Raw genomic sequence first — 25203 nt, 5'->3', positions numbered from 1 at the left:
AAGAGGTAATGGGTTTTGCCGGCAATAAGGACTGCATTTTTCTTTTGAGCCCCATCTGCTCACAGACCAGTGGAAAGAGGTAGAAACACTGCAGTTCTGTATATCCAACCCTCTTCCTTCAAGTCTCTGATCTAATGAATCCCGGGATATCTACTGTTCATTGTTACCAGAATAGATCTGGACGATGAAAAGTAAAGCAGTAAAATACAGTCCACAAGCTGACCACAACCCTCCCCTGCATGGTGTCCTCTCTGTTCAGTTGACTGAGCATTACGATGGCAGACTAGATTTACTGCTATTCTCCCTCCCTCAGCAGTCGACAAAGTGTCTCTGATCCTAGATGGTGCATGATTAAAATATTGGTTGGACCCGCTGGCCACAGTCTGAGTAGCTACTGTATAAGCACTTCATTTGCTCTAGTTTGTACTGGCTGCATCAGCCTTTTTTGTTGTGTTTGTTTTCGAAGCCATTGCTTTTTGAAGGCCCTTTCAACTGCCCTTTTCAACTCTCCCTCCATACCGAGCCACAGTGGAATATTTAATGGTTGGCCACGTCACTCCCTAACTATGTATTTCATCCCCTCAGTGGATGTGCTGCATGGTGCTCCCCCGGCTCTGTTTTCTGCTAAAAGGTGGCAGTCTGACTTTGAATCAAACCCTTGCTACCTACTGACTTTGGTACATCTCCATTGCTAACAAGCAGTGAAAAGATTTTTTATGGCATCCCCCAACTGCTCTTTGCTGAACTATATATGAGCATCGAACTAGCAGGAGACTTCCTCCCCGATCCATTCAAAGGCTGCAGAAAGGGTAGCGTGAGAGTGGTGAATGCCGGAGCTGAAAACTTCACCACAGAGAGCTTTTTGCACACCTAGCCCAGAATACAGGTAGCTGGCCTCCACTACTGTATCCATCAGCAGACCAGCTGCCAGCCATGCGGGAGGCTCATTATTCCTCCCACCCACCTTCTCCTTCATCTTCTCAATCTTCTTGACAGAGCTCCGGCGCTGAGGCCTGTCCTCGTGCCGCAGTAGGTTCACGCTGATGTCCCCAGACTTGTTGAACTGCTTTTCCTCTTGCTTTTCTGCTTCCTTCAGCTTGCTCTCAGCACTGATGCTTTCTGCGTGGTACATGTGGTAGGTTTTCATCACCTGAAGAGACAGAAGCTAGTGAGTCTCCTTCACTTACAAAGGGTCAGTGCTTGTACAAGGTGCAGGCCGGAGAGCCCTAGAGACCATGGGCCAAATTCTCAGTTACGCTAAGGCTGTTTGATGCCACGCTGGCAGCACACAGGGTCCTTAAAAGGGGTTCAGGTGGGCCACTGAGACTAATCCTTACACAGAACATCTTCACAGCCAGGACAGAGCTGGCATCAGGGCTCTACACCATCTCTGCCCCATCCCCCAGTGTCAGAGCGCTTGACAAGATGGACGCCCAGCCCATTAGGAACAAGAGCAGCTCGAGTCACAAGATGTTTCTGTATCCCAAGGAACACGTCTACAGTTGCTTCACTTCTACAGTCACATTTTTAAGCACAAAAGCTCAAAGGGCACAGTGTGATCATCTTAATAGTGTAAGTAGGGTCTGAATGAGCTCTCCCCTGCCGAGCTGGCTGGGGGGAGGGGAACAGGCTGCAGGTCCAGATTGTACTCACATGAGCACCCTCACCCTGCCTAGGCACTCGGCACGAGGGGACTGCTTTGCCCACATGGTCACTTTGGCTGGCGGTGGGTTACAAATCACTCTAGTGTTAAATGCAGGGGTAATGAAATAATGTTCCCCCTACTGTATGAGCAAAGGACAGCAGCACTGTGCTTAGCCTGTCCTGATGTGGAGGACCACCCTCAACTGAACAGAACTGGCAAAGCAAGGGGCTCGGATGAGGGCGGGGACAGGTGTTCTTGACTGGAAGTATGGACTCTGCCTAATGGTTTAACCTCCCCCTCCCACTGTTCAGAGATACAGCTCATTAAGATTCTGTGAGGAGTCTTTTGTTTTGTTAAGTGCTCGCGAGAGCCGAAATCATCTACGGTGGAACAGCGTGACGGCCTGCTTCAGCACTGACGATCACTAGGAGCTGAGAATCAGAGAGCTGGGTGGAACGTCAAGAGAGCAACCCACAGAGGTCACAGTAGAGAAGCAAGTGGTAGCAGAAGGTGACTGACAGTGTGCGTCGGTGACACACGGCGGTGAGCGGACACGGCGCGCGGCTGGCAGGGCGGCCAACCAGCGGAGCGATCAAAGGGTTTTCTTTCCCCCCAGGGTATGAGGTGAACTCTGCAGCTGCACCTCTGAACTCTGGGTCTGCAATGACTAAGGACAACAACTGTGAGTGGGGTGCTGTGAAAGGAGGGGCACATTAAAGGAACTTCTGGTTGCTGGACTGGAAACTGCCCAAAGTACTCTGGGGTGGGTGCTTTACTCATAGTTTTGTGCTTGAAGAATCCTGCTTGTGGCATTTTCCCTAGTTAATGCTGGGTTACTTTTCCCCTTTTATTAAAAGTTTCTTTTCTATACTCAGTTTCTGTGCTTACAGGAGGGGAAGTATTGCCTCTAGAGGTGCCCAAGGGGTAATGTGTAATTCTCCCAAATTACTGGGTGGGGGCTCAGGACGGTTTTGTGTTGTACTGTCAAAAAGGAACCTCTAAATATTGAACCTGGTCCTTACTGCTGCCGACTTGACTGGCAGAAAGGCTACAATAACGCTGCCAAGAAAAGCACCTCTCCTCTTCTAGCTTTATGCCTTCGGGTGCATTGTTCCCTTTCATCATCTCCCTCCAGGACTTGGGTGGTTTATTTCACATTGCCTTGACAAGGGCAGAGATGCTCGATTTGTCTCTGCAGAGCAGAATTACATGTTAACAGTCTGGACACTGCTGTCAATGGGGCTGTGATATATGGCTAATCACCGAGGGCCAGATTCTGGCTTTTATGCCGCTGCCCTATGTCAGGGGCAATGTGCAACTACACTGCCCCAGGAGCAGCTTTGGGGAAGATCATGCCTCACGCCAGCACAACCTCTCCCTTTACATGCAGGGGTGCGCTTTACACCTGCCATTAGGCTAACACTGGTCACTTCCCCTGGGGTAGTGCTATGGCCTTGCCTCCTTTCTCCTCACCTGATTTTGGGTGAGCTGCTCCCTACGTGGAACAGGAGCCAGGAGCCCCGGCTGGCCCCAAAGCGCAGAAAGCATATCAGAACAGACGGACAGACAAACAGACCACGCTGATGCCACTTTCAAAAGGTGTAAGGATTTTTCTGAAGTCCTCCTCCAAGGGATTTATTCTGAACCAATTTGAGCTCTCAGGCACCCCTGGGCTGATGATGACATTTACCAGAGTGAGCAAGCTGCTAACAACAGGACAGAAGTTACGAAGACCAAACTCAATCTGCCATGCTGATGGCTTTGAGAAGTAAGCTTTGAAAATGGGCCTTAAAGGAGCTCTGAGCTCCTCCTAACACAGGGAGGGAGAGCAGGCCACAGCCCCCTGGGTGCAGAGGCAAAGATCCTGACACCTCTCCCTTTCTGCATCTCAAGCCCAATGCTGCAACGGCACTATACCCCCCAAACTGAAGACATGCCAGCAAAGCTGTCAGCCTATGAAGCACCAACACTACACTATCATCTTGGCATTAAAATACAGGATGTAACCAAAACATCATGGCGGGGAATGCCCGGGGCTCAATTCTGGGAGGTGCTAAACCTCACGTCCCATTGGCTTCAGTGGGGACTTGGACCCTCCTAGCCTGGGTCCATAGACTTGTGCTAATGGGGCTCATGCTAGTGAACTCAAAATAGCCATGTAGATGTTGCTTTGACGTTGCAACTTGGGCTCTCAAGCCCAGCCTCACCCCCAGCCCCAACTTGGGAGTCTGAGCTCCAGTCTGAACCACAATGTCAACGCTACTATTTTTAGTGAGCTAGCGCCAGTCTTTGGACCTTGGCTCGCTCCCAGATGCAGGGCAGACATATCCTGAGGGGCTCACCTGGCAGGGTCATAGATGACATGGAGAGACACTGCTATCATTAACAGGAATTAAAGCCAGTGGTTCCCAACCTGTGGCCCAGGGGCCAAAAGTGGCCCGCGAGGGCTTTCAAAGTGGCCCGTGGCTCCCCTCCTGCTGGCTGCAAAAGGGAGCCGCTGCCTAAGGACCCAGGCGGAGCTCGTTGCTGCAGGGCTACAAGACGGGTGCTGGCTCCTTGATGCAGCCAAGGGCATGGGAGATCAGCGCTCCCCTCCCCTTGGCTGTAGCAGGAAGCATGGCAAAGCGATCTGCTTGGGTCTCTAGGTGCTGGGGTCCCTGCTGGAGCCAGACGGAAGGGAGCAGTGATCTTCTGTCCCCCTGGTTGCAGAAGAGAGCCACTGCCTAGGGACCCAGGTGGAGCGCATGGAGCTACAGGACCCATGCAGGTTCCTTGCTGCAGCCAGGGGGATGGGAGATCAGTGAGGAGGCTGCCTTCCGTCTGGCTGCAGGGAGGTGGGGGCCTGCTGGCGACGACTGGTGGCACGTCAGGGTTGTAAAAATATCTGTGGCCCTTGAGCCAAAAAGGTTGGGAACCACTTAATTAAGCTTTCCCACCACTCAGCATCTTCACACCAGTGGTTGGGAGACCTCCAGGGGACACCAGTCTGCAAGGGCTATCGGCACATGTAAGTCTAAAAATAAGGGGGACCCCTTGTGGATCAGGTGCACTCAAGAGGGGCACGTCAGGATGAATGGAGTGGAGGTAACAAGGGGATGGGTTTGTGGAGAGTTTAACGGAAAACTGCTGCTGGAAGATCACTCTGTGTTAAATGCTACAGTCGGGTTAAAAGAAACTTCATTTTCAATTACATTCTCCAGGCCTTTTCCATAAGGGGAGGAAGCAGCAAGGGAATCAGTAACATGAATACAAGGGTTGCATTTTTGCAGGCCGACTCCTTTTTTCTCTGAATTTGTAAGCACATACCTGGCAGAGCTGGCTGCCTCTCATCCATCCCCTCATGATCAGGGTGACCCTCACTTCACAGCCACATTCACTGCTGTCCCACCCAGTCCCTGCACTCTCTCCCTTTCTCCCCGTAAAGCTTTCCATAAAGCAGTTGGACTCAAGGTTTGACATCCTAGCCCCACCGAAGTCAATGGCTAGGCTACCATGGATTCTAATAAAGTCTGGATGTCACCCAGGATATCTACCTCAGAGGAAATTCTTTTCCTGGCAAAGATATTGGCCACAATTTTTACTAGTGATTTGGGGTGCAGATATTGGACACAGAGGGCCTCATTTTCATAAAATCCGGTCACTTTAAAGGCATCTTAAGTTGTGCATTTAAAATCACTAGGCACTTTGAAATCTTGGTCTTTGATCCTACACTATTTTCTGCTTTTTGATGGTGTCTCCGTTTCTGGGCATTTATCCCAGCATTTCTCTCAGGTTCTTTGTCAGGCTGAGCAGCACTTTAGCTCTCCGTGCCTTTAATCAGCCCAAGCAAACACAGGGCCAGATCCTCAGCTGCTGTAAATTAATGCAGCACCACTGAAATCAACAGAGCTGTGCCGACTTAGTGCTCAAGTTGAGCTACTAAATTTTCTCTGCTAAGTATTTTTTTAACACCCTTTGAATAAGGGAGGAGAGTGAAAGGGAAGAACTAGGAGGGAGAAGAGGACTGAATATAACTCGCCAGCCCTTGTCTGTGATTAGAAAGCCCTGTATAATTGTCTGACTCGGGGATGGGGATGGAAAGAGAAATCGTTGGGGAATACTGAACTACAGGCTGATATTCCCACAGATTAGAACAGACAGTTTATTCCCCACTCCCCCCTTCACCCTTTAGGCAACGTTAAAGAAAATAAATTTACAAGGCCTTACTTTCTGAGCCATTGATTTTCCAGAGAGCAATAACCCTGTATCCCTGGCTAAAAATGGAGTGGAGGAACAGCTTTGCCCTAAAGCACACCTTGTTACATAACTGGCTCTTCAGCTGGCTGCTGGAATCCAAACAGAATCCGAAGGGACATGTGCTGGTTTTGATCTTTCCAGCCTCTGAGATCCACCATGGCTTTGGGCTTTGCTTTTGATGCTCCCTACCAGCACACTTCTGTGCAACTGCAGAGTAAACACGGCATTTGCTTTTCATTGCCATTGTATTGTTCTAGCTTCCAAACAGCACAAAGCCATAACAGGGCATATTTTACTGCTCCATAGCACGCTAGTAACTAAATGGAGGCTTAGATCAGGGCAGGTGGAGCGCCAAAGAATGGTCCTTCCTTCCCATACAAAATTGCCGAAGTCCTCTAGGGGGCTTCAGGAGGCTTGGGCTTTGGAGGTGTGGGGGAGGAGGGCTGACAATTACTCCATGCCATTGTCTCCCTCCCACTCTGTCCCACAAGAACCCTGTGAGGATCCTTACAGCAAACGAGTGATGGCCTCTTACCTTACACTGGATCTCCCACAGCAGCATGGAACAGCCCAGCCCCACCAACGGGAACTTGGGGGCAACAACACTTGCCAATACCATGGGAATCAGTGGAGGCAAGCCAGGAGGTAGTACAAAGGCATAACTTATAGCCTGACCCTCTCATTCCAGCCCTGCCAGACAGAATAATCAGGCTCCACGAGTCCATGCTCTCAGATTCTTCTTGCTCATATAAAGTAATAAACCATGTAAATGGCAATTTGGACATTGTAATTATTTAAAAAAAAATTAAAAATCTGTTTTCATGCTCTCACTATTCTCCATAGTAGCTAAAGATGCCTCTTTAAATGAGCCTTTTCTCCAAACCAGAGCCTCTTTTATAATCCCCCTCAAAGGTAACACCAACTCTTTGCAATACAAATTCTATAATGTCAGGGGGAAAGGATAACAATCTTTTGCATGGGCAGAAAGAACAATATCTGGGGGGGGGGGGGGGGAAGAGACACAGATTTTTGTCTGAACAAGAGATAAGTAATAATCAATACCTGCAGGCAATCAGATCCTACTGACTCAATTAAAAACAAATATAGTTTAACCAAAATGATGTTCTCTGAACTGAGTTTTAACGTGAGCAAAAGTTCCTTTTAAATGTCAGTTGTGTTGTCAGCAGAGGCATAAAATGTTTCCTAAGTTCTGGGGAAAACGATAGTCCTGAGATTCAGCCACAGGCGTTGGAGTCAGGAGAACTCCCACTCCGTCAGTAAGGTCAGCATTTCACCTCTGCACTCAATTCCGACCTCAGTCACTGACTCACTGCATAACCTTGGGCAAGTCCCAACCTCCCTGTACCAAACCCACAACCTGAGCCAGGTTTCCCTGCTGACTGTGATCTCTGGCTGAGTTTTGAACAAAGCTGGGCCAAGTTAGGTTTGTGGGTGGAAGCTACAAGAAACCGCCATTATTGGGGGGGAAATTAAAAAAAAAAAAAATCAGTGAATTGCAAGGAACGTGGATCCACAGAAAGCAAAAGCAGAATAAAAAGGAAGTTTGCACAAGCCCCAGTGAAGAGAAAACACAACGTTTTCTGCAGCTGTGGCTGTCAAAAAGAACCTAGAGTGTTTTGCTTGGAAGAGGTTTGGCTGAAACATAAGATCTTTTTCCCAGCCAAGCGTAAATATAGCCTCTAAATGAGCTTCAAATGCCTTAACAAAGTCCCCAGAAACGTGCCATCTCTGTGATTTACAATTTCAGAAGAACGGAAGGAGGAGTGAGTGGAGGTTTGAGTCCCATTTCTATCCTGTTCTGCGTTATTTCACAAAGCCCATAACTTTCCATCAGGATTTGGGCCACATGTGTTTGCAACTGCAGTTTCCCAAAAAAAAAAAAAATCACAGAACACAAACCAGACAGACACCTCCTGTGCTATATACACCAGTGGGGAAGAAAGACCTGCTGGGCTTTCACACAACCCCTACTCCTCTGCCCTGCCCCAGCTCTGCTTCTTTTTGTGGTAAAAGGTCTGAGGAAAAGCTAAATGGAATGGTTGCACTTTGGTCCATGACTGGCTATAACAAGACAGGGCTCCTAGACATTTCCAGAGACCCAAACACACGCAACAGTACTGTGCTAGTGAAACAGAGAGACCTTGGCCCGGTTGGTATTGTAAGGACAGCCATGTTTTGGTCCCCAGGTTGTGAAATGTTATTTGGACCCGGATACAGCTGTGCTCAAACAGCAACTTTCAGCATAACTATTGGTCAGCTGTGTTTGAGCAGCTGTACCTACCATGGTGCTCAAGCATGGGCCTGATCTGTGACCAGCTAGAGTCTATCGACTTCAATGGGCTTTGGTTCAGGCTTCACGTTTATTGTGCAAGCAAAACTGGTTTAAAAAGAGTTTATCACAGAGCATCAGAGAACATAACCTACTCCCACCACAGTCTAGTCACTTTACACCATTTTCATTGCCATGGTTGCTAATTACCATAATTGTCTTGCTTAAACAAGGGCTTCCTTCCCACCATGTTTTACTCCCCTTGTACCTGATGGATAACTGGGGACACAGGACTGGCACTTTGCTGATATTGCAGGATCAGCTTTGCTTATTCAGATAGGCATACCGTCTCCCTGTCATCAGCAGCAAGAATACAAATGATTGCTGGAAAAGCACAGTACAGTGCTTTTCAAATAAAGGCTCTTTCTTTGTCAAGTTTGCACCTCCTCTGAAAATCTTTAAGACAGCACAAAAGGATCATCATTTTATATCATTTAGTCTTTGCAAACTGATGACGTTTGTATCACTGAAATGACTGCCTTGGTAAGTTTCCTGTACAGACAATAGCCCTCATTATCTCTCATCTGAGGCCACTTAATACAGCTAGGAATGAACTGGTCTTTAAAATTCTCAAGCTGAAAGGAGCCATTTTTTAAGTGCTCTCTTAATTCTGGATCGTGTCTACCTACAGCAATCTACTCTCCGATCTGCAATCCTCTCATATCTTCTGGACAGCTCTTGGAACAAAGTCATGTTGTCCCTTCTTAAGCTCTTGTGTCATAAAGAAAGGCTGCCACAGCTGTGTCCATGAGATCTTTTTGCAAATAAGTTAATTAGCTACAATGGAAGGAGGGAAAATGTTGTAAAATGTACATTAGTTATTTAACAACAGACGTTGCGTTTTGCAATATTAACATCATGTTCTAGATAAAGGCCACAATCAAAATCACTAGCTATAAATGGTGCTGCTTGCTGGCGTTAGCTAGAGCGCTTTACACTTCTAAATAGTTCTTCATTAAGATTCTGATTCAGCAAAGCACTTAAACATATGCTAAGCACTTCGCTGAACAAAGATAGAGTTAAGCCACAATCTTGCTCTCACTAGAGTCAACACCACAGCTCTCACTGAGGTCAATGATGCAGGACTAGGTCCAAGAAGGGGACATACCTCTCACCTAGGCTGGAATTTATCTCTGTCCCACTCATAGCCGGCGTTATTACCTTATTGTTATTTTAAGAACATATGAACTGTCCTGCTGGAACAGACCAAAGCTCCAAGCAGTCCAGTATCGTGTCTGACAACAGACAAAGCCAAAAGTTACAGGGGAAGATATAACCACCTACACTGAACATAACCGCAGGAAGAAATTTCCTGACTGCAGATGGCTACCAGCTTTGCCCTGAAGTACAAGGGTTGAGGCCCTTATAATTTTTACCCTAATTTAATACAGCTTTAGATGTTATTCTAATTCACAGCAAGTATATAATCATTTTTAAATGAAGTTTCTTCAATATCATTTTACAGCAGTGAATTCCCCAGGTTAATTATACACCATGCAATTTTTAGCATGCTGTCTTTAATTGAGCGCTCTTGTTCATGTACTATGTGAAACAAACTCTGTCACATGTAAAACAAGTAATTACATTGTGCCTACAGGAAAGCATTAGCTCTATTAAACGAACAAACCTAAACTTCACTTTGAGGCTATTTATGTTGACCTAAATTTTGACTGAAGTTCCAAAAACATGAAGGGAACACGATGTGAATGAGGACACCATATCTTTACACATGAACCTTGCGTCAACTTGTGCCCATATAAATTGGAAGTTAGATAACAAAATCTAGGCCCACTGACAGCAATCCCTTGCCCCAGAGCAGAACAGTCAATGGCCCCCCTAGAAAGGAATGGCTGAGGTCTGAGTGGGCTTCCGCCGAAAGTTTGTACTTATTTATTATGTGCCTGCAGGCTCCCAGGTGGCTGAGGCAGCGGTACTGGCTACTCAGCTTCCCGGGTCCCTTGGACTCTCCATGGAGATTTCTGACGAACCCAGGAAGCTGAATAGTAGATACCACCGCCTCACCTGCTCAGGAACCTGCATGGTGCATAATAAATAAGCTCTGCTCAGGAGAGGGGCAGAGAGGGGGAGCGGCGGGGGGCCTCAGGGGAAGGAGTTGGATATGTATCTATCCTCCCATTCGCCCAAGCCCTTCTAAATCACCGGTCCCCTGGGCAATTAACCCCCCTTGTCTCCCTCTGTCGGCGGGCCTGACAAAATCAGTTTTAAGTCAGACCTTAATAACTTGGGTGCAAGACTGTGTGTAGATGATCTTATTTCAGCATAAAATTTTGATTTAACAATTCACATGTTTGTATGGATTTAAATAAACAGGGCACTCATTGCAAAATAAGGGTATGTCTGCAGTAGAACTAGGACATGTACGTGCCAGCTTAGGAAGACCTTCCTTCACTAGCTCTGACTGAACTACCGCACCAAAAACAGAAGGATAGCCCCAACGGCAAGGAGCTAGCTGCCTTGAGTATAATCCCATCTAAGGTCATAGGTATGTACTCAGGGCAGCTAGCCGCTCCCACTGTTAGTGCCACCACAGCTACACTTCTATTTTTAGCACAGTAACTGGATGAGAGCTAGCACGGGTATGTCTCCTCAAGCTGGAACTGACACCTTCCAGCTCTAGAGTAGACGTACCCGAAGAGTAGATGCACAAAGGTTTACACCAAAATAATGAATTACAACAGATTTAGTTATTTTGGCTCCAGTTTGTGGGTGGGAAAGCCCTGAGATGCAAGTGAAACCGTGCAAAAGTCATGCAGTACACAGTCCCTCTCACACAATCCGCATTAAGGTCCTAGCCAGGGCACAAGCATGTATGGGATGTTCACAGGGTCCCCCTCTTAACATGCATAACTGAAAAACATGCAGGGAAATTAGTCCCAGTTGGTGAACATAATTCCAGTAAAGAAGTGCAATACTGTAAGTCTGATGTAGCCGTACACAGTGTGCAATGTGCTGGGTCAGTGTGTGTGATAATGTTAACATCTAGTGGCTGGCTGGCCAACAGACAGGAGAAATAACTTACTATTACTGCCAACCAAGTCAGACCTCCGTTAGCAAAAGTGGGAGAAAACAGATTTTGGAGCCAATGGTTCCACATTTTATTCCCAAGTCTACACAGCTGTGATTTAGCTGTCCAGCATTGCGAAAGTGTTTGTGCAGCTCCTGGATTCGTTTTAAGACATTGCTAAGGCCAAGAGCCTACGTCAACACCACCTCAATCCTGGCTATGGTGGCAAGCCACGGAGCAACACTGCCATGCTGAATCTTCCTACAAGTCAAATATGCTACATTTTAAATGATTACCCAAGTGATGAGAGAAGTCAGTTACTTAAGCCAGGTAACCCGGATTTGTATTCTGTACATTTGGGATGTTCTCTTAAAACAACAGGCTGCCTAGTAAAGCTAATTTCTTAAATCTGTTTCCTTTTAATTTGTGTAAAGATCATGCCTCTTCCAGGCCACATGATTCCAACAAGCGGACACAGACAGTTGGCCATCACTATAGGTAGAACAACTCAAAACAACATGGATCTCCTTGTCCATCGATCTCTGCCTTTTTATCCTCTTATGCACATCCAGGTAAAAATGTGGGAGCATAAAAGCACCAGGGGTGAAATCCTAGCTTCACTAAAGTCACTGAAGATTTTGCCATTGATTTCAATGGGGCCAGGATTTCACTCCAGGTTTTTCTTACAGAGTTGCATTCATTTCAGACCCCAACATATTTTTGACACTTCGACTGATTTCACTGTGTTGTGTCCTTCTGTTGGTGTTTTTATCCTATATCTGGACTTTGAATAAATTGATACATTTGGTAGGTGTAATGTTTGCTCAGCCCTCATTTTGCTTTGCTTTACATCTATCACACTGTTTCTGAAATTAATCTTAATCTCCTACTGCCACTAATAGGCCTTTGACATCCTGACATGAACTCAATCCCAAATCTGGTCCTTTTAATCTTTCCTGATTAGCCACCCACATAGCAGCCCACAAAGAAATTCAACCTTACAGCTGCCTGTGCAGAACGAAGCTGTTAAATGAAGAAATTAGCCATTTATAGTTAGAGATTTTAGTGTGTGTGTGTGGAGGGGGGGGGGGGGAGTCCATGGTCTACTGTTTAGGCTGGTTTATCAAAATGACGGAACATGATTATCCATCTTGTTTGTAGGAATAAACCTGCTGTGGAGCAATTTGTGTCAAGACAATGGATATGATTGAGGGAATCAGACTGCCTCAATTTTCCTAGGCAAGATGGACTTTATATTGCTTCCTACAATACATCACCAATCCTTAAACCCTAACAGAAATGAAAAACCAACTCCTGATGGCAAGGATCAGGAGCAATACAAGGACTTTTACTGCCTTTCTCATGAAAACCTACTTGGAGAATAGCGGCTCAGGTAACAGGGTCATGGTTCCAGTTAGAGCTAGGAAGATGTAACTGCCACTGTTGAATTAATCAGGAAGAAAAGCATTTACAGGAGAAAAGTGATATAAATTTACCTGTTGGAGGTCAGATTAAGTCATCATCAACTGTGTGATATGAGCAGGCAGTGGAACTCACATTAAAAAAAAAAAAAAAAGCCAGACAACTGCACTTACACAGTGCCAATTCAGAGTGACTCCTCTGAGTCATCAGAACCTGGCCCAAATTGTAGTCGCTGATGACATCTAAAAGTGACTACAGAATACAGGACTAAAGGCAGCACAAGGAAAGCCCCAACAGGTGTGGACTTCACAATAATAGGTAAAGATCACATTGCATCTAACACAAACCAGCCTGAGGGCCTCCACTCCACTTAACTGCAAGAATCAAATCATATAATCTATAGTCTGGTTTTAAATCCATGACTTTTAAAAGATCTCCACTGTAGGACTAGGATAGTTGGTAAGTTTTTATCTGCCCTAGTCAGACCCAATTAAAAAAGGCAGTAACTGTAACCGGGGTGGGGGGTGGAGAGAGTCTCCAAAAGTAACTGTAATGCTTACCTGACATTTTCCTCTGTATATAACCAATTATATCGACTCTGTTCCTGAATATGGTAATCCACACTACGCAGCTTAAAAGCAAGAAAGAAGAACACATTACTTACCGTGTATAGCTCATTGGTGACCTTCAAGAGTTCTTCATGCATCTGTAGTCCAATTTCTTTACTCTGGGACAAAAACATTGAAAGATAAATTAAACTTCACAATATTTCCTTTTTCGTACAAAGATCATACTTTGGGGAGGAAAATTAAATGAACAGATTGGGTGACCTTACAGGGTTCTATGCTTACATTATATAATACTTAGTGATTTTCAGCTCTGATTGTTGTCAGATGAGGTCTGAATGCTTTGTGCTGCGCTGCTGGGGGATTCTACCTGTAAGAGGATGGCCTAGAACAGGTGGATCCTTCAAAGACAGAGGGGCTCCTATGCCAGCTCCCTTCTTGGTGCCAGGGCAAAGGCTGTAGCCAGGGCTAGGGGGCATGGCCCAGATGATCCCCAGAGGCTATGTTGGCCCCTTGGGCCTAGCAGCAAGTAGTATACATTAATCCAGCCTTTGGGTTGCCCTTGGTTATGTTGAGGGACCACAATGGCACACAGCCAGCCCAGGATTAGGGGAAAGCAAAAGACACTTTGACACATGCCCCATCCTGAGCTGGGCTGCACATACCTCAGTCATAGCCAAGGATGTGGGCCTTCATCCTCAATGCACATTAACTACCTTGTCAGTTCTTTCGTCCTTTGTCCTGCTGCAGCTGTGGAGCTCTGCACTCTTATGGGGAGGCCAACAAACACCTCCTTCCACCACCACAATGCACGTTCATCCAGCCTCTTTCACAAGGGCAGTGTGTGGTTAAGTGCTGCGTGTTCTACCCACTCTGTCTGAGCAGGTGGCCTAGAAGCTGTGTGAGCATCGTAATTACGACACTGCCCAAACCTCTGATAAGCATGTTGGACTCCAGTGAAGGTCTCCTGCAGTATCCATGCATTTCAGTATTTAAAAAAAAAAAAAAAAAAAAAAAAGAGATCATGGGATGATGACATCCCTTCTCACCGATGTGGCATACAGTTATCCTTGTGGGGTATGTTTGTAATTGTTACAATCATTATACTCATTACTTATTATTATGCATTAGTAACAACTAGCAGAACCACAGTAGCACCTAAGGTTCCAAGTGCTATGCTGGGCACTGTATAACAAAAGACATCCTCTGACCTGCAGAACTTACAGTTTGTATCACAGATGCAACACAATGGAGGGGGATGGGGGGGGTGATGAACAGAAGGTCAGGGTTCAGATATTATGGTGATAGACAACAGAAGAGAGAGATCAGAGATGGGAATGGATTAATATCACAGCATTACAAACGTTCTTAAAATTCAGGAAGATGGTGACTCTTATGACTCACTGATCATGGGCATAATGGAAGAGGTGAGTTTTCCGAGCGGGAGGAAGGTTAAATGAGGCAGGGTGGAGGCTCAGCAGATTGGAGCAGCGAGGGTGTTCCACATTGGGGGATACCAAAGATCTGGGGTAAGGGAGTTCATCTGTTTTGTTGGGGGAGGAGAGGTTTAAACCACACTAAAGTCCAAAACATCATATAATGAGATGTATTTGTTCCAAACCCCTTCATCACTTGTGTCCAAGAAAATCCTGCTAATCCCTAGCAGATGCATTCACACCCATCCCACAGAGAACAAAACACAGCAATTTATTAACGCCGCTGCTATCTAGCTGCATTTTTCACATTGCTTTCGTGCTTGTAGGGCTTTTCCTTTACTCGGTTTACAGAAGAGCGGGTGGATTTTGGCAGCACAACAGGTTTCTGGCAATGCCTTTTTTAAATACATTCTACCCCAACCCAGATTTGTCCTCTGTTGCTTCCACTGATTCCTAGACAAGATTTTCCATTCCTTGCTCTGCTCCAACACTAACCAAATGTGTAGATTTTTATTACGGATATTATTTTAGAAATGAAATTCCCCCATAATGTGGGGGAATGCCCCAAGGGCTTTATTTACAACACTTCTACAAATCCTGTCTAAAATTCTTCCTGCTTCAGAAACTGAAATGACAGCATCAAGTGGGCTGCTATTCCACATTGAGACTCTGTTTTTCACATTTATAAACTTTAAAACCAAAGTACAGATGTTTTCTGCTGTCACTGAACCCAATATTAGCATTGTGCAGCCCAAAATTAACCAGGACTTTTATTTCCATTTATTTTTTAAAAAATCCTTAGTCAAATAAAATCCATAAACAGATGTAAGAACAACACAGAACAGAGCAGTACGTCCATGCTACCACCTCTCAATTACTGCACTCCTCATTCCAGACTTACACTTGCCCCTCTATAATCCAAACAAGGTTTCAGACACTATGACAATGAGCACAGTACAAATGCCAATACATTAGACTTTAAAAAAAAAAAAAAAAAAAAAAAAAAAAACTCACATAAGGTCCCTGTTCCTGGAAAGTTCTGAGTGGCACCAACTCCCTCTGTGTTCAGGGGAGCTGAGGGCATTCCCTTTCCAGCAGGAGGCACTCAGCACCTCACAGAGCCAAGGCCTTGATGTAATTTACTTGCATCATGAATCCAGTCACAAAAGTGAGTTTACAGAAAATATTATTTTGCTAACATAACTCATCCCTCTCAACACTAACTCTGAGGGTCTAACATTTTTCTTGTCTCTCTTATTTCTCTTTTTGGGGGTTCTGTTCCATGTTAGGAGACCGGAATGTAGAAGGGCAGTTGGGTCGCCTGGGTGGCTCCAATAACATTTTATAGCTCTATGTTTATCTAGCACTTTTCATTCTGAGGCATCCCAAAGCATCATGCTGTAATCTAAACTAATCTACAGGTATCACTTAATCCACCACCCAAATGCAGCCAGCTCTGGGAAGAAATACAGTGGTGGCTTAGCAGCACATAGCAATACCGCATAAATGAAGAATACTGCATACAGTTGAAAATACATCAAGAACTGAGACTGGAAGCATATAATGGCCAATATGGGAATTTCACCAGGATACCAAGGTGAACAGTTGTGAAAAATGCTATTCACATTGTTTAATGAGCTCAAATGGTCAGGAAACACAGCATGCCTAGCACCGAGCACTCCCAAACTTCATGAGGGTTTTTGCTTCAGTACCAATTTAGAGGGCAGAGTGCAACTTGCAGAGTCATTCACACCATTTGCTGGGGTACCTTTCATCTCCCATTCAACTAGTGATCCCATGCAACCCGGCTTGGCTTGCAGAAGCTAAAACGATCACTTCTAGTAGTGGAATGGCTGAAGTAGTCCTACTGCCCTTCCCTCATTTCACGTTGGGTGGGTCAATGTCTAGATGAGTCTGAGTCAAAATACTTCTCTAATGAGGCACTACACTACAAAAGTAGCCACTTCAGTGCCACATAATAAAGGCCTCTGTTTCCACGGCAGCACTGGCAAGGCCTCAGAAAGCTTACGGAGGACAATCCATTGTGAATTTAATGTTTCATGGGTATTTTTTCTTGGCATCCTTTTCTCCCCTGATGCTGAAATCCCAATATCATTTATTTTTTATTTTGCCAGACAAGGGGATGAAGGATTTTAATCATGATCTAGCCTCCCAGCTCCCACAACATGAATATAACATTTCATAGGAGAGGGCATTTCTTAGGGAACTGCTAATAATTTATTCTTAGCTGCAAACCAAGTCAAATCCTACTCCGAAATCCAGTGGTTGGATGTTAGTGCACATGTGCATCCGCTCCTTTCCTGTTTCCCTTGTAATTACACCCAGATTCTCTCTGTGGACTCTTTTTTGGCCTTGGAGCATTCATTATAATTTGAAGACAGGTTTAAAATAAGTATAGACCCCCAAAACACTAAGCAGTCACTTTTAGAGTTCCTCCGACAACTCAATGTATTTTTGTGTTTACAGTTAGTATAAGCAACGTCTCATGGGCCTGTTGGCTAGATTGCTTTAACCAAGGAAGCCCACGTCAAACAAGAGGCCTGTAATTAAAGCTGCCTGGGTAACCTATGCACATCCAAAGTTTAAGATTAGATTACGAAAAGTTATTCTTTAGTATGTAGGGTGCAGCAGAGAAGATAGCCAAAGAAAAGTGTTTTCAATTAACTGTTGCAGTTTAACTCTGAATGACATTTCACATAAGAATAAAATACAATTTTCAAAAGTGACAAGCGATTTTGGGTGCCTGGGTTTTTTGGATGCCCAAATTGGGATATCTGAAAGAGGCTGAATTTTCAGAAGGAGCTAAGTACCTCCCTCCTGCCTTCTGAAAATCAGGCTCCTTAGGGTGTTACAAGTTGGGCCCCCAAATTGAGGCAGTGAAAATCTCTAACTATTCTTGAAAATCTAAGCAGTAGCCTTCCATTAGCATAGAGGTCACTCACAGGTAAACCCAGACACCCAGTATTTCAACTATTTTAGCCTTTCCCATACCAACAATAGGCCTAAACCAAAATTCCAGGTCAAAATACACTTTGAGTTTGAGGGAGTTCAGATGGAGATCTGAAATGCATAGCTGACCTTTATACTTTGCATCTGCCAAGCCTAAACCCCTGAACCAAACCTCTCCCAAACTAAACGGAGAAGGGTGGTCTTGTGGTTATGGCACTGGAACAAGTCTCTAAATTCCTGGACTCAGTTCTTGCTTCTACCCCCGACTTCCTGCGTGACTGCGGGCAAGTCAGCGAGGCCATAATTTTCAAACTGGTACCTAAAATTAGGCTCTCGAATCCAGCTAAATATAAGTGGCCTGGTTTTCAGAAGTGCCGCTTACCCACAAATTCCACTGAAGTCTAAGGAGCTGCAGGTGCGCAACACATTTAAAAATCGGGTCAGTTAGAACCACTACATTTGCACTTTCTAGATTCTGGAGATTGCTGTGAACCAGAGCGATCCCTACCATGAGTTAGAACAGCCACTGGGGCTGCTCTACTTTGAACTGTGCTGTCATGCCCCCCCCCCCATCTCTAATAGACCCCGTTCCCTCCACCACCCCCAGAGTGGGTAACTTAGTGCTGTTTGCCAACTCTGCACTACCTGGAGAATCCTGCTGTTCCGGGTGGTTGGGGTAAAGGGGCCAGGATCTCAAAAAGACAACAGCTCACTAGTTCATGCTGTTGGATCCCTTCCCAAATGCAGCTAGGCATGAAGCCGAAGGACACTCAAATCTCTTCAGAGTTTGCCCTATCTGTTCGAAACAACAGAAAAATTATACAGATATATTTATGAGGAGACAAAGTCAAAATGTCATGTAGCACGTTCCAATTCGCCGGCACCATCTGCAAAACTCCAACCATTAATTTAGCTGCCTGATTTATGCTTTCCATTCCTATTAAAAAGCAGTTACTTGGGGGAAAAGGAGAGAGAGAGAGAGAGAGAGAGGAGTTCAGTTTAGGAGCCCTTATTAAAATCGCTGCTGCTGCTGCCAAGGAAAAAAAAAACCATAGCAAGAAGAAACACAGACCCAATGACAACATAGCATTTAAAAAAAAAAAAAAAAAAAAAAAAAGGGAACTTCCTTATTTGCAGACACCACTTCCTCATTAGGTTTCTGTCCAGAACTCTGCAGTACACAACATAACCAAATTCACTTCACTGTCATGACACGTAATTAAATCCCAGCTCAGGGAATAACATGAATCTATTATTTTACACAGCAACGTGGGTGTCCATTATGTTTTTTTCTATTTTCTATTCTAATGAAAGAAACAGCACATTTATTTCCATCCCTTGCACTGGAGGTAACTACGAGAAGCTGGGGAGGGAGGACAGAACCTCTTCTGGGGGTCTGCACCTATAGTGCTTCCTCTTTGCAGGACAGCAGCCACCACAGGCAGCTACTAAAACAATGTGCTGAGGCTGAAGTGGGGATGCAGATTTGTACAGACAGGAGATCAAATCAGATCATCTGCAACAACAGTTTTTAGGAAGGTGATAAATGGAGAGGCTACCAGTGATACTCGTAACGTTACTACACGGAACAAGCTTGAGTAGAAGCCTGGAAACTCTGGGGAGATTCCCTTAGCAATGTCTCCTCTCTCTTTTTACCTCCACTGTGAGAGTCACCTCCCTCCTGAAGCAGGCGGGGATTTCATCTCTGCAAATGTACAGAAAAGCTAGAGGCCAGGGATGGCTGAACAGAGGCCCTGTGCCCCTGCAATGCCTTAAAGACACCCTTCCCTCCCCCCCTCACCCCCACACAAACCCACACACCCACACCCCTGGCTCCGTGGAGTCTCCCATTGGCCCTTACCCTGGAACACCCTCTTTAGGGAGGGCCAGGGTGCACATTTAAATGATAATCTCACTCTGGACTGCTTGGGGTGATGAGAAAGAACACACACTCCATGCATGGAGCCCAGCCTCCCCAAGACACATGCCATTGATGCAGGGGAAGGAGGGATGATTGCATGCTTCCCAGACAGGGACTCGTTTAGTTTATATCCTGTCTCCAGGCCAAGGGGGTGATTTGGCCCCATGGCTCTTATCAAACAAGAGTGTTCTATACATTAACAAGTTGACACCTGCATCCCGTACATGAGGCAGGGAAGCACCACTGTCTTCATATGACTGGCTAGGTAGCTGATGCAGGGAGGTAAACGGATCTCCCCTGGTCACAGATGGCCATTCTCAAAGTCAGGATTAGAACTCAAGAGCGCCTGGCTCCGCTGCACTTAGACCACAAGATGATGCCTGTACCTCCCAATGGTGATGATTAACAAATGAGCAAAGCAGATCAGACTCCTTCAAATCCTGGCCCATTTCTAGAACCCACCCCACAGCCAACTGTTCTGAATGTGCTGAAACGTTCATCTAACGTTTCCCTCCGCCCCCTATTATTTTTCCATTTTCACTGCATGCCTCTGCAGCTTCTATCATGGACTAGATGGACTGGAATACAGAGAGATGGGGCTTTTCTCATGGTATTTTCAGCTTTAGTCAAAGGAGAAAAGACAAGAAGCCTCATAAGAAAAAATCCAGCTCAGGTTTGCAGCTCCTAAAGGTTCAGAAAAAGACATTTTGGGGACTTCAGATTAGCCTCTCCATGACAATGAACTAGAAATTATACTGCAGGGCACAAACCTTCACTGACCAGGGGATGAGCTGGATGATGCAAAAGGTTTTTTTCCATCTCTAATTCCTACTACTTTATGACCTGAACCAAAACCTTTTGAAAACTGCCCATCAATAAAAACTGTATTTATACAGTTATGTCCCAAAGTCCTGTACATGCTGAAATGTAGCCACTTCTGGGTAGGAACACAGTAGCCGCTTTGTTTTTAAAAGACGCATGGACACAAAAGAGTTCCTTTTTTTGGTTTGTTTTTAATCTGACATTGCTCATGTTTGCGAATGCTTTTCTTACAGGGATCTAATCTGGGTGTCAGAGATAATTAGCATCAGTGGCGTAAGTAATAGAAAAAAATTAAAAACGCTTCATGTCTCTCACTTGGAGACCCAAAAATGGAGATACCCAAAATCAGAGGCCACTTTTGAAATGTCTCACCAGGGTATCCAAAGTGCGCATGTCATAGTCCTAGTAGTGGCACTGGGATATTTGTATTGTAAGTATTCACGTTTCTGTTTGGACCTGAATACACAATGCCAGTGTTCAGCACCAGAGCTGGCTGGAACACAAAATATTCCTGACATGAAACATTTCCCAAATTGTCCCAAATTGGGAGAAAAGGCAAAAAATTTTACCGGAGACAAATTCTAAAAAATTCCATTTTGGGAGAACCAAAATGGAATTTTTCATCTGGATCCCAGGTAACGTGGTGAGTCGGGGATCTAGCTGATGGGAGTTGAGCAGCTTGCAGCTGCTGAGCAATTGGAAGCTCCGTGAGCCATGATTCTGAAGCAGCCTGCCTGGTAGGCTCCCATGGAATTGGAGACCCTCAAAAGCCCTGTTAGCTCCAACTCCAGGCATCCAGGGTCTCTGGCTAGGAGTCTGGGCTGCCCCAGAGCTGTAATCTCAGGATCCAGGGGTCCCAGGCTCTTGGCTTCTCATCAGCTTGCCAGGCAGGGTGCCAAGGAGCCAAGCAGATGAGTTGGCATGAAATCAGGCAGAACCCTGCCTAGTTTCCATCTGAATTTCATGAAAATGTCAATTTCAACAAATCAGTGTTTTCCAATGGAAAATTTTTCCTTTGAGAAATTTTCAACCAGCTCTATTCAGCATCCAGTGTGCCTGACTGTAAGCCATTCTAGTGAAATTTACTACTGTGCTTTGGAGGACTGATGGATTTTATGTAACAAGAAAACACATCCACTAGAGGACAATTGCCCTTTGTCATTGTAACTTTAACTGACTAGTGCAACAAGAAAAGTGATATCATTACTGGGTCTTTTTATAAAGATCCCAAGACACATTTAATATCCCTTTGGGCTTTTCCTTCACCATAAAAGTCACCAGTACAACACTATCCATCCTTAGAGTAACTAATGAAAGGCCTTGGGCTTGGGTTTTAAGATTGCAGTAAACTATTGTGAAGATTATAACAAGTGCCATGGCTTCAAATTACTGGGCCCAGAGAAGCAAGGTAAGGTGGTCATGGATATGAGAGAGTCACCTGATATGGAGTCATTCTTGCACCTGCATCACCTGGAGAGGGTGGCTAGGAGACACTCTAATTAGTGGTCAGGATTGTAGCAGTATGTTCAACCCCCGATTCTAAGGCATTGTTGAGTGAAGGAGGATGCAAGTTCATTTAAATAGCCAGGTGAAACATAACAGCTTGCAGAGGTTCTGCTACACACGTGAACTCAGAAGATGGGCCAAACTGTACCCTCACCCACTGAGATGGCAGAAGAACCACATTCTGGGTCCTTGGCAATCTCTGGGGATAGCAGGGAGGTAATAAAGAATCCAGAGACTAACCCAGAACAAATCTTTGGATCTGAATAACCCCAAATACTGGGGTGGGAAATTATCAAAATCCAGACCTAGATCTATAGCCCCACATTTTACAAATGGTTCCTGCCTTTATTTCATTTATTTCTTGCCTTTGTTTCAAACAGCAGCACATCAAAGCGCACTACATAACTTTTAGCAGGGTGCAGGTAGCCACTTTTAGTGGGCGGCAGGTATACAGCGCTATAGATTTACACCCCAGCTTGCTGAGTACTAAGTCTCTGTGTAAATAAGCCCACCCAGTCTGAAGCTTGAACCCATCTCTAAATGAAACCCAAAGTCCAGTAAGTTTTACCTTTGGGCATTCAGGCTGGAAATGTTTTGCACAGCTCTAGTTTGGATCCTTTTGGGTGCAAGTCAATCCTCCGCAGAAGGCCACCCCAGGCCTATACATTATTTAAGTCCTGTGTAAAGCTAGAGGATATATTTAAATGGTGCAAAGACCTTTTACTGACCCTCTGCATACGGGTTAATTTCATTCTCTGATTGGTTCACCAAATAGTTCCAGTTCTAAACTGCTCACGGTAATACTGGGGGACCAGGAATTCTCAGTGATCAAAGTGATCCTGATCCAGTTCATGTCATTACAGGGCGCATTCTGTGCCTCCTACGACAGAGATCGATCATGAAGATTAGACCTTCTCACACATCCATCGTGTTGGGATCACAATCCTTTCCTTTGCAAAGCAAATCCACCGCAGCCATCTTACACCATCCCAAATGACTGTGCAACACTGAGTACTGATGCAAGTGTCACAATATAATGATGCAATGTCCTCTAAAGCCAAGGAGCATGGAGTGGCCAGGGGAGAAATAATAACGGTGCTTCCACCACAACACAGCTCACCACAGGCTCTATTTATAGATAAAGCAGTAATTCCCTCTACCCCGATATTGCTCCAAGGAAACTGATACTCCATTAAAATGCTCTATTGTACTACAGTAATGGCCCAAAATAATATTGCAGGTGATGCCAATTTCAAAGGTTGCCTAACACTTTCCATTTTAACCCCCTCTTTTCAATGGCTAATAACTCTTATTAGTATTATTAATTTTATTATAACAAACATTAACATTTGGGCTCAAATTTGCCATGCTTGAGAGCTGCCTCACGTTGATTTTTTCTGAAAAGCTTGAGCAAAAAGGCTGCAGCTATTTCCAAGAGGTTAGCAAAAATAATCATCAGCACTGTGACATATTTTACTGGCATGTAAGAAAACTGACAATTGCCCCCAAAAGCTTATAATCTAAGCAGATAACATACAAACCAGGGGTAGGAAGGATGTAAAGACTATTCCCCCCCCACACACACACACACACCCCTTATGTGCATTTTGTGTGCTGTATTTCTTTAGCTCCTGTCCCTTCTGTTACTTTTCTGATCCTTAACCCTCATCAATACTCCAATTTTAGTCTCTCTAACCTTTATCCATTTCCTTTGTGAAGTTGGTTGATTTTCTTTAAACGTTCCTAGTTTCCTTTTTTTGTTTTAGTTTCTTTACTCTTTTCCAATTTTCCTTTCTATAGCTATAGTGTCAGGCCACTATTGTAAAATGCTAATGAGATTTTTGTTTACTGCGAACACTTTAATAATAATGAAAGACGGTTACTTACCTTGTAACTGTTGTTCTTCGAGATGTGTTGCTCATGTCCATTCCATTGTAGGTGTGCGCGCGGATCCGTGCATGGTTACTGGAAATTTTTTCCCCTTCGCAGTACCCGTAGGGCCAGCTCTGATGCCTTCTGGAGCCCCGCGCACATGCCACGGTATATGAGGCACCACCAGCCCTACGCCCCCTCAGTTCCTTCTTGCCATCAACTCCGACAGCGGGAACGGGGAATGGACATGAGCAACACATCTCAAAAGACAACAGTGACAAGGTAAGTAATCGTCTTTTCTTCTTCGAGTGCTTGCTCATACCGATTCCATTCTCGGTGACTTACAAGCAATACCTGGAAAATGGGTTCAGAGATCATTGGTGAGCCAACTGCAGCACTGCCTTGCCAAAGCTGGTGTCATCGCGTGCCTGTTGGACGATGGCGTAATGGGAGGTAAAAGCGTGCACCAGGGACCAGGTAGCAGCTTTGCATATGCCCTGAATGGGCACCTGTGCCAGAAACGCTGACGACGAAGCCTGCACCCTGGTGGAATGGACCGTGACCACCCCCAGGAGAGGGACCTTCACCTGCTCGTAGCAGAACCTAATACCAGAGGTTATCCACGATCCGATCGGCCACTGCCATGAAGAGCTGTGTGGACTTATGGAACGACTTTGTCCACTCTATGTAAAATGCTAGGGCCCTTCGGACATCGAGCATATGCCAACATCATTCCTCCTCCAAAGCATGGGGCTTCGGAAAGAAAACAGGCAGGAAAATATCCTGATTAAAATTAAATTGGGACACTACGTTGGGCAAGAAGGCTGGGTGAGGCCACAACGGGACCTCATCCTTATTAAAAAAAACTGCATTAGGTGGCTCAGAGGTAAGTGCACTAATCTCAGATACCCTTCTAGCTGAGGTGATTGCTACCAGGAAGGCCACCTTCCAGGACAGCAACAACAAAGGACAGGTCGTTAAAGGTTCAAATGGGGCCCCCCTGAGCCTGGAGAGAACCAGATTCAGGTCCCAGGGAGGTAATCGATCCCTAACCTGAGGGTAGAACCTCTCTATACCCTTCGGGAACCTGACTGCCATGTCTTGGGAAAAAAACAACTTCCAATGAATCAGGCAGTGAAAGGCGGAAATAGCTGCCAGATGCACCCTCAGTGAGACGATAGCTAGGCGTTGCAGCCTAAGATGGAACAGATGGTCCAAATGGACCAAGACCCCCCCTGGATGTCGCACAGCAAATAAACTGCTTCCACTTGGCTAGGTATGATGTTCTAGTGGAGGGTTTCCTGCTGCCCATTAGAACCCGTTGCATCTGTGAGGAACAGGCTTGTTCCTCCGGGTTTAGTCACTCAACCTCCACGTTGTCAGGTGCAGAGACTCCAGGTCTGGATGCAGCAACCACCCCGTCCTGAGAGAG

The 25203-nt window shown here is 45.4% G+C and overlaps 1 protein-coding gene across 3 annotated transcripts in view; it reads right to left on the bottom strand.

Moving 5' to 3' along the window:
• Positions 1-25203, bottom strand: part of SRGAP3 (SLIT-ROBO Rho GTPase activating protein 3) — a 211502-nt gene that overhangs the window by 58009 nt on the left and 128290 nt on the right. For all 3 annotated transcript variants that reach the window (XM_067544371.1, XM_067544372.1, XM_067544373.1), the window contains exons 4-5: positions 13343-13405; positions 965-1150 (exon numbers count right to left, since the gene is read on the bottom strand). In XM_067544371.1, coding sequence (XP_067400472.1) covers positions 965-1150; positions 13343-13405 — 249 coding nt within the window. The remainder of the gene's footprint in view (positions 1-964; positions 1151-13342; positions 13406-25203) is intronic.

This window comes from Emydura macquarii, unplaced genomic scaffold, assembly GCF_026122565.2.
Source record: "Emydura macquarii macquarii isolate MOO-44397 ecotype Brisbane River unplaced genomic scaffold, CSIRO-AGI_Emac_v2 contig_968, whole genome shotgun sequence".
NCBI lineage: Eukaryota > Metazoa > Chordata > Testudines > Chelidae > Emydura > Emydura macquarii.
This window is presented reverse-complemented; position numbering and strand designations above follow the sequence as displayed.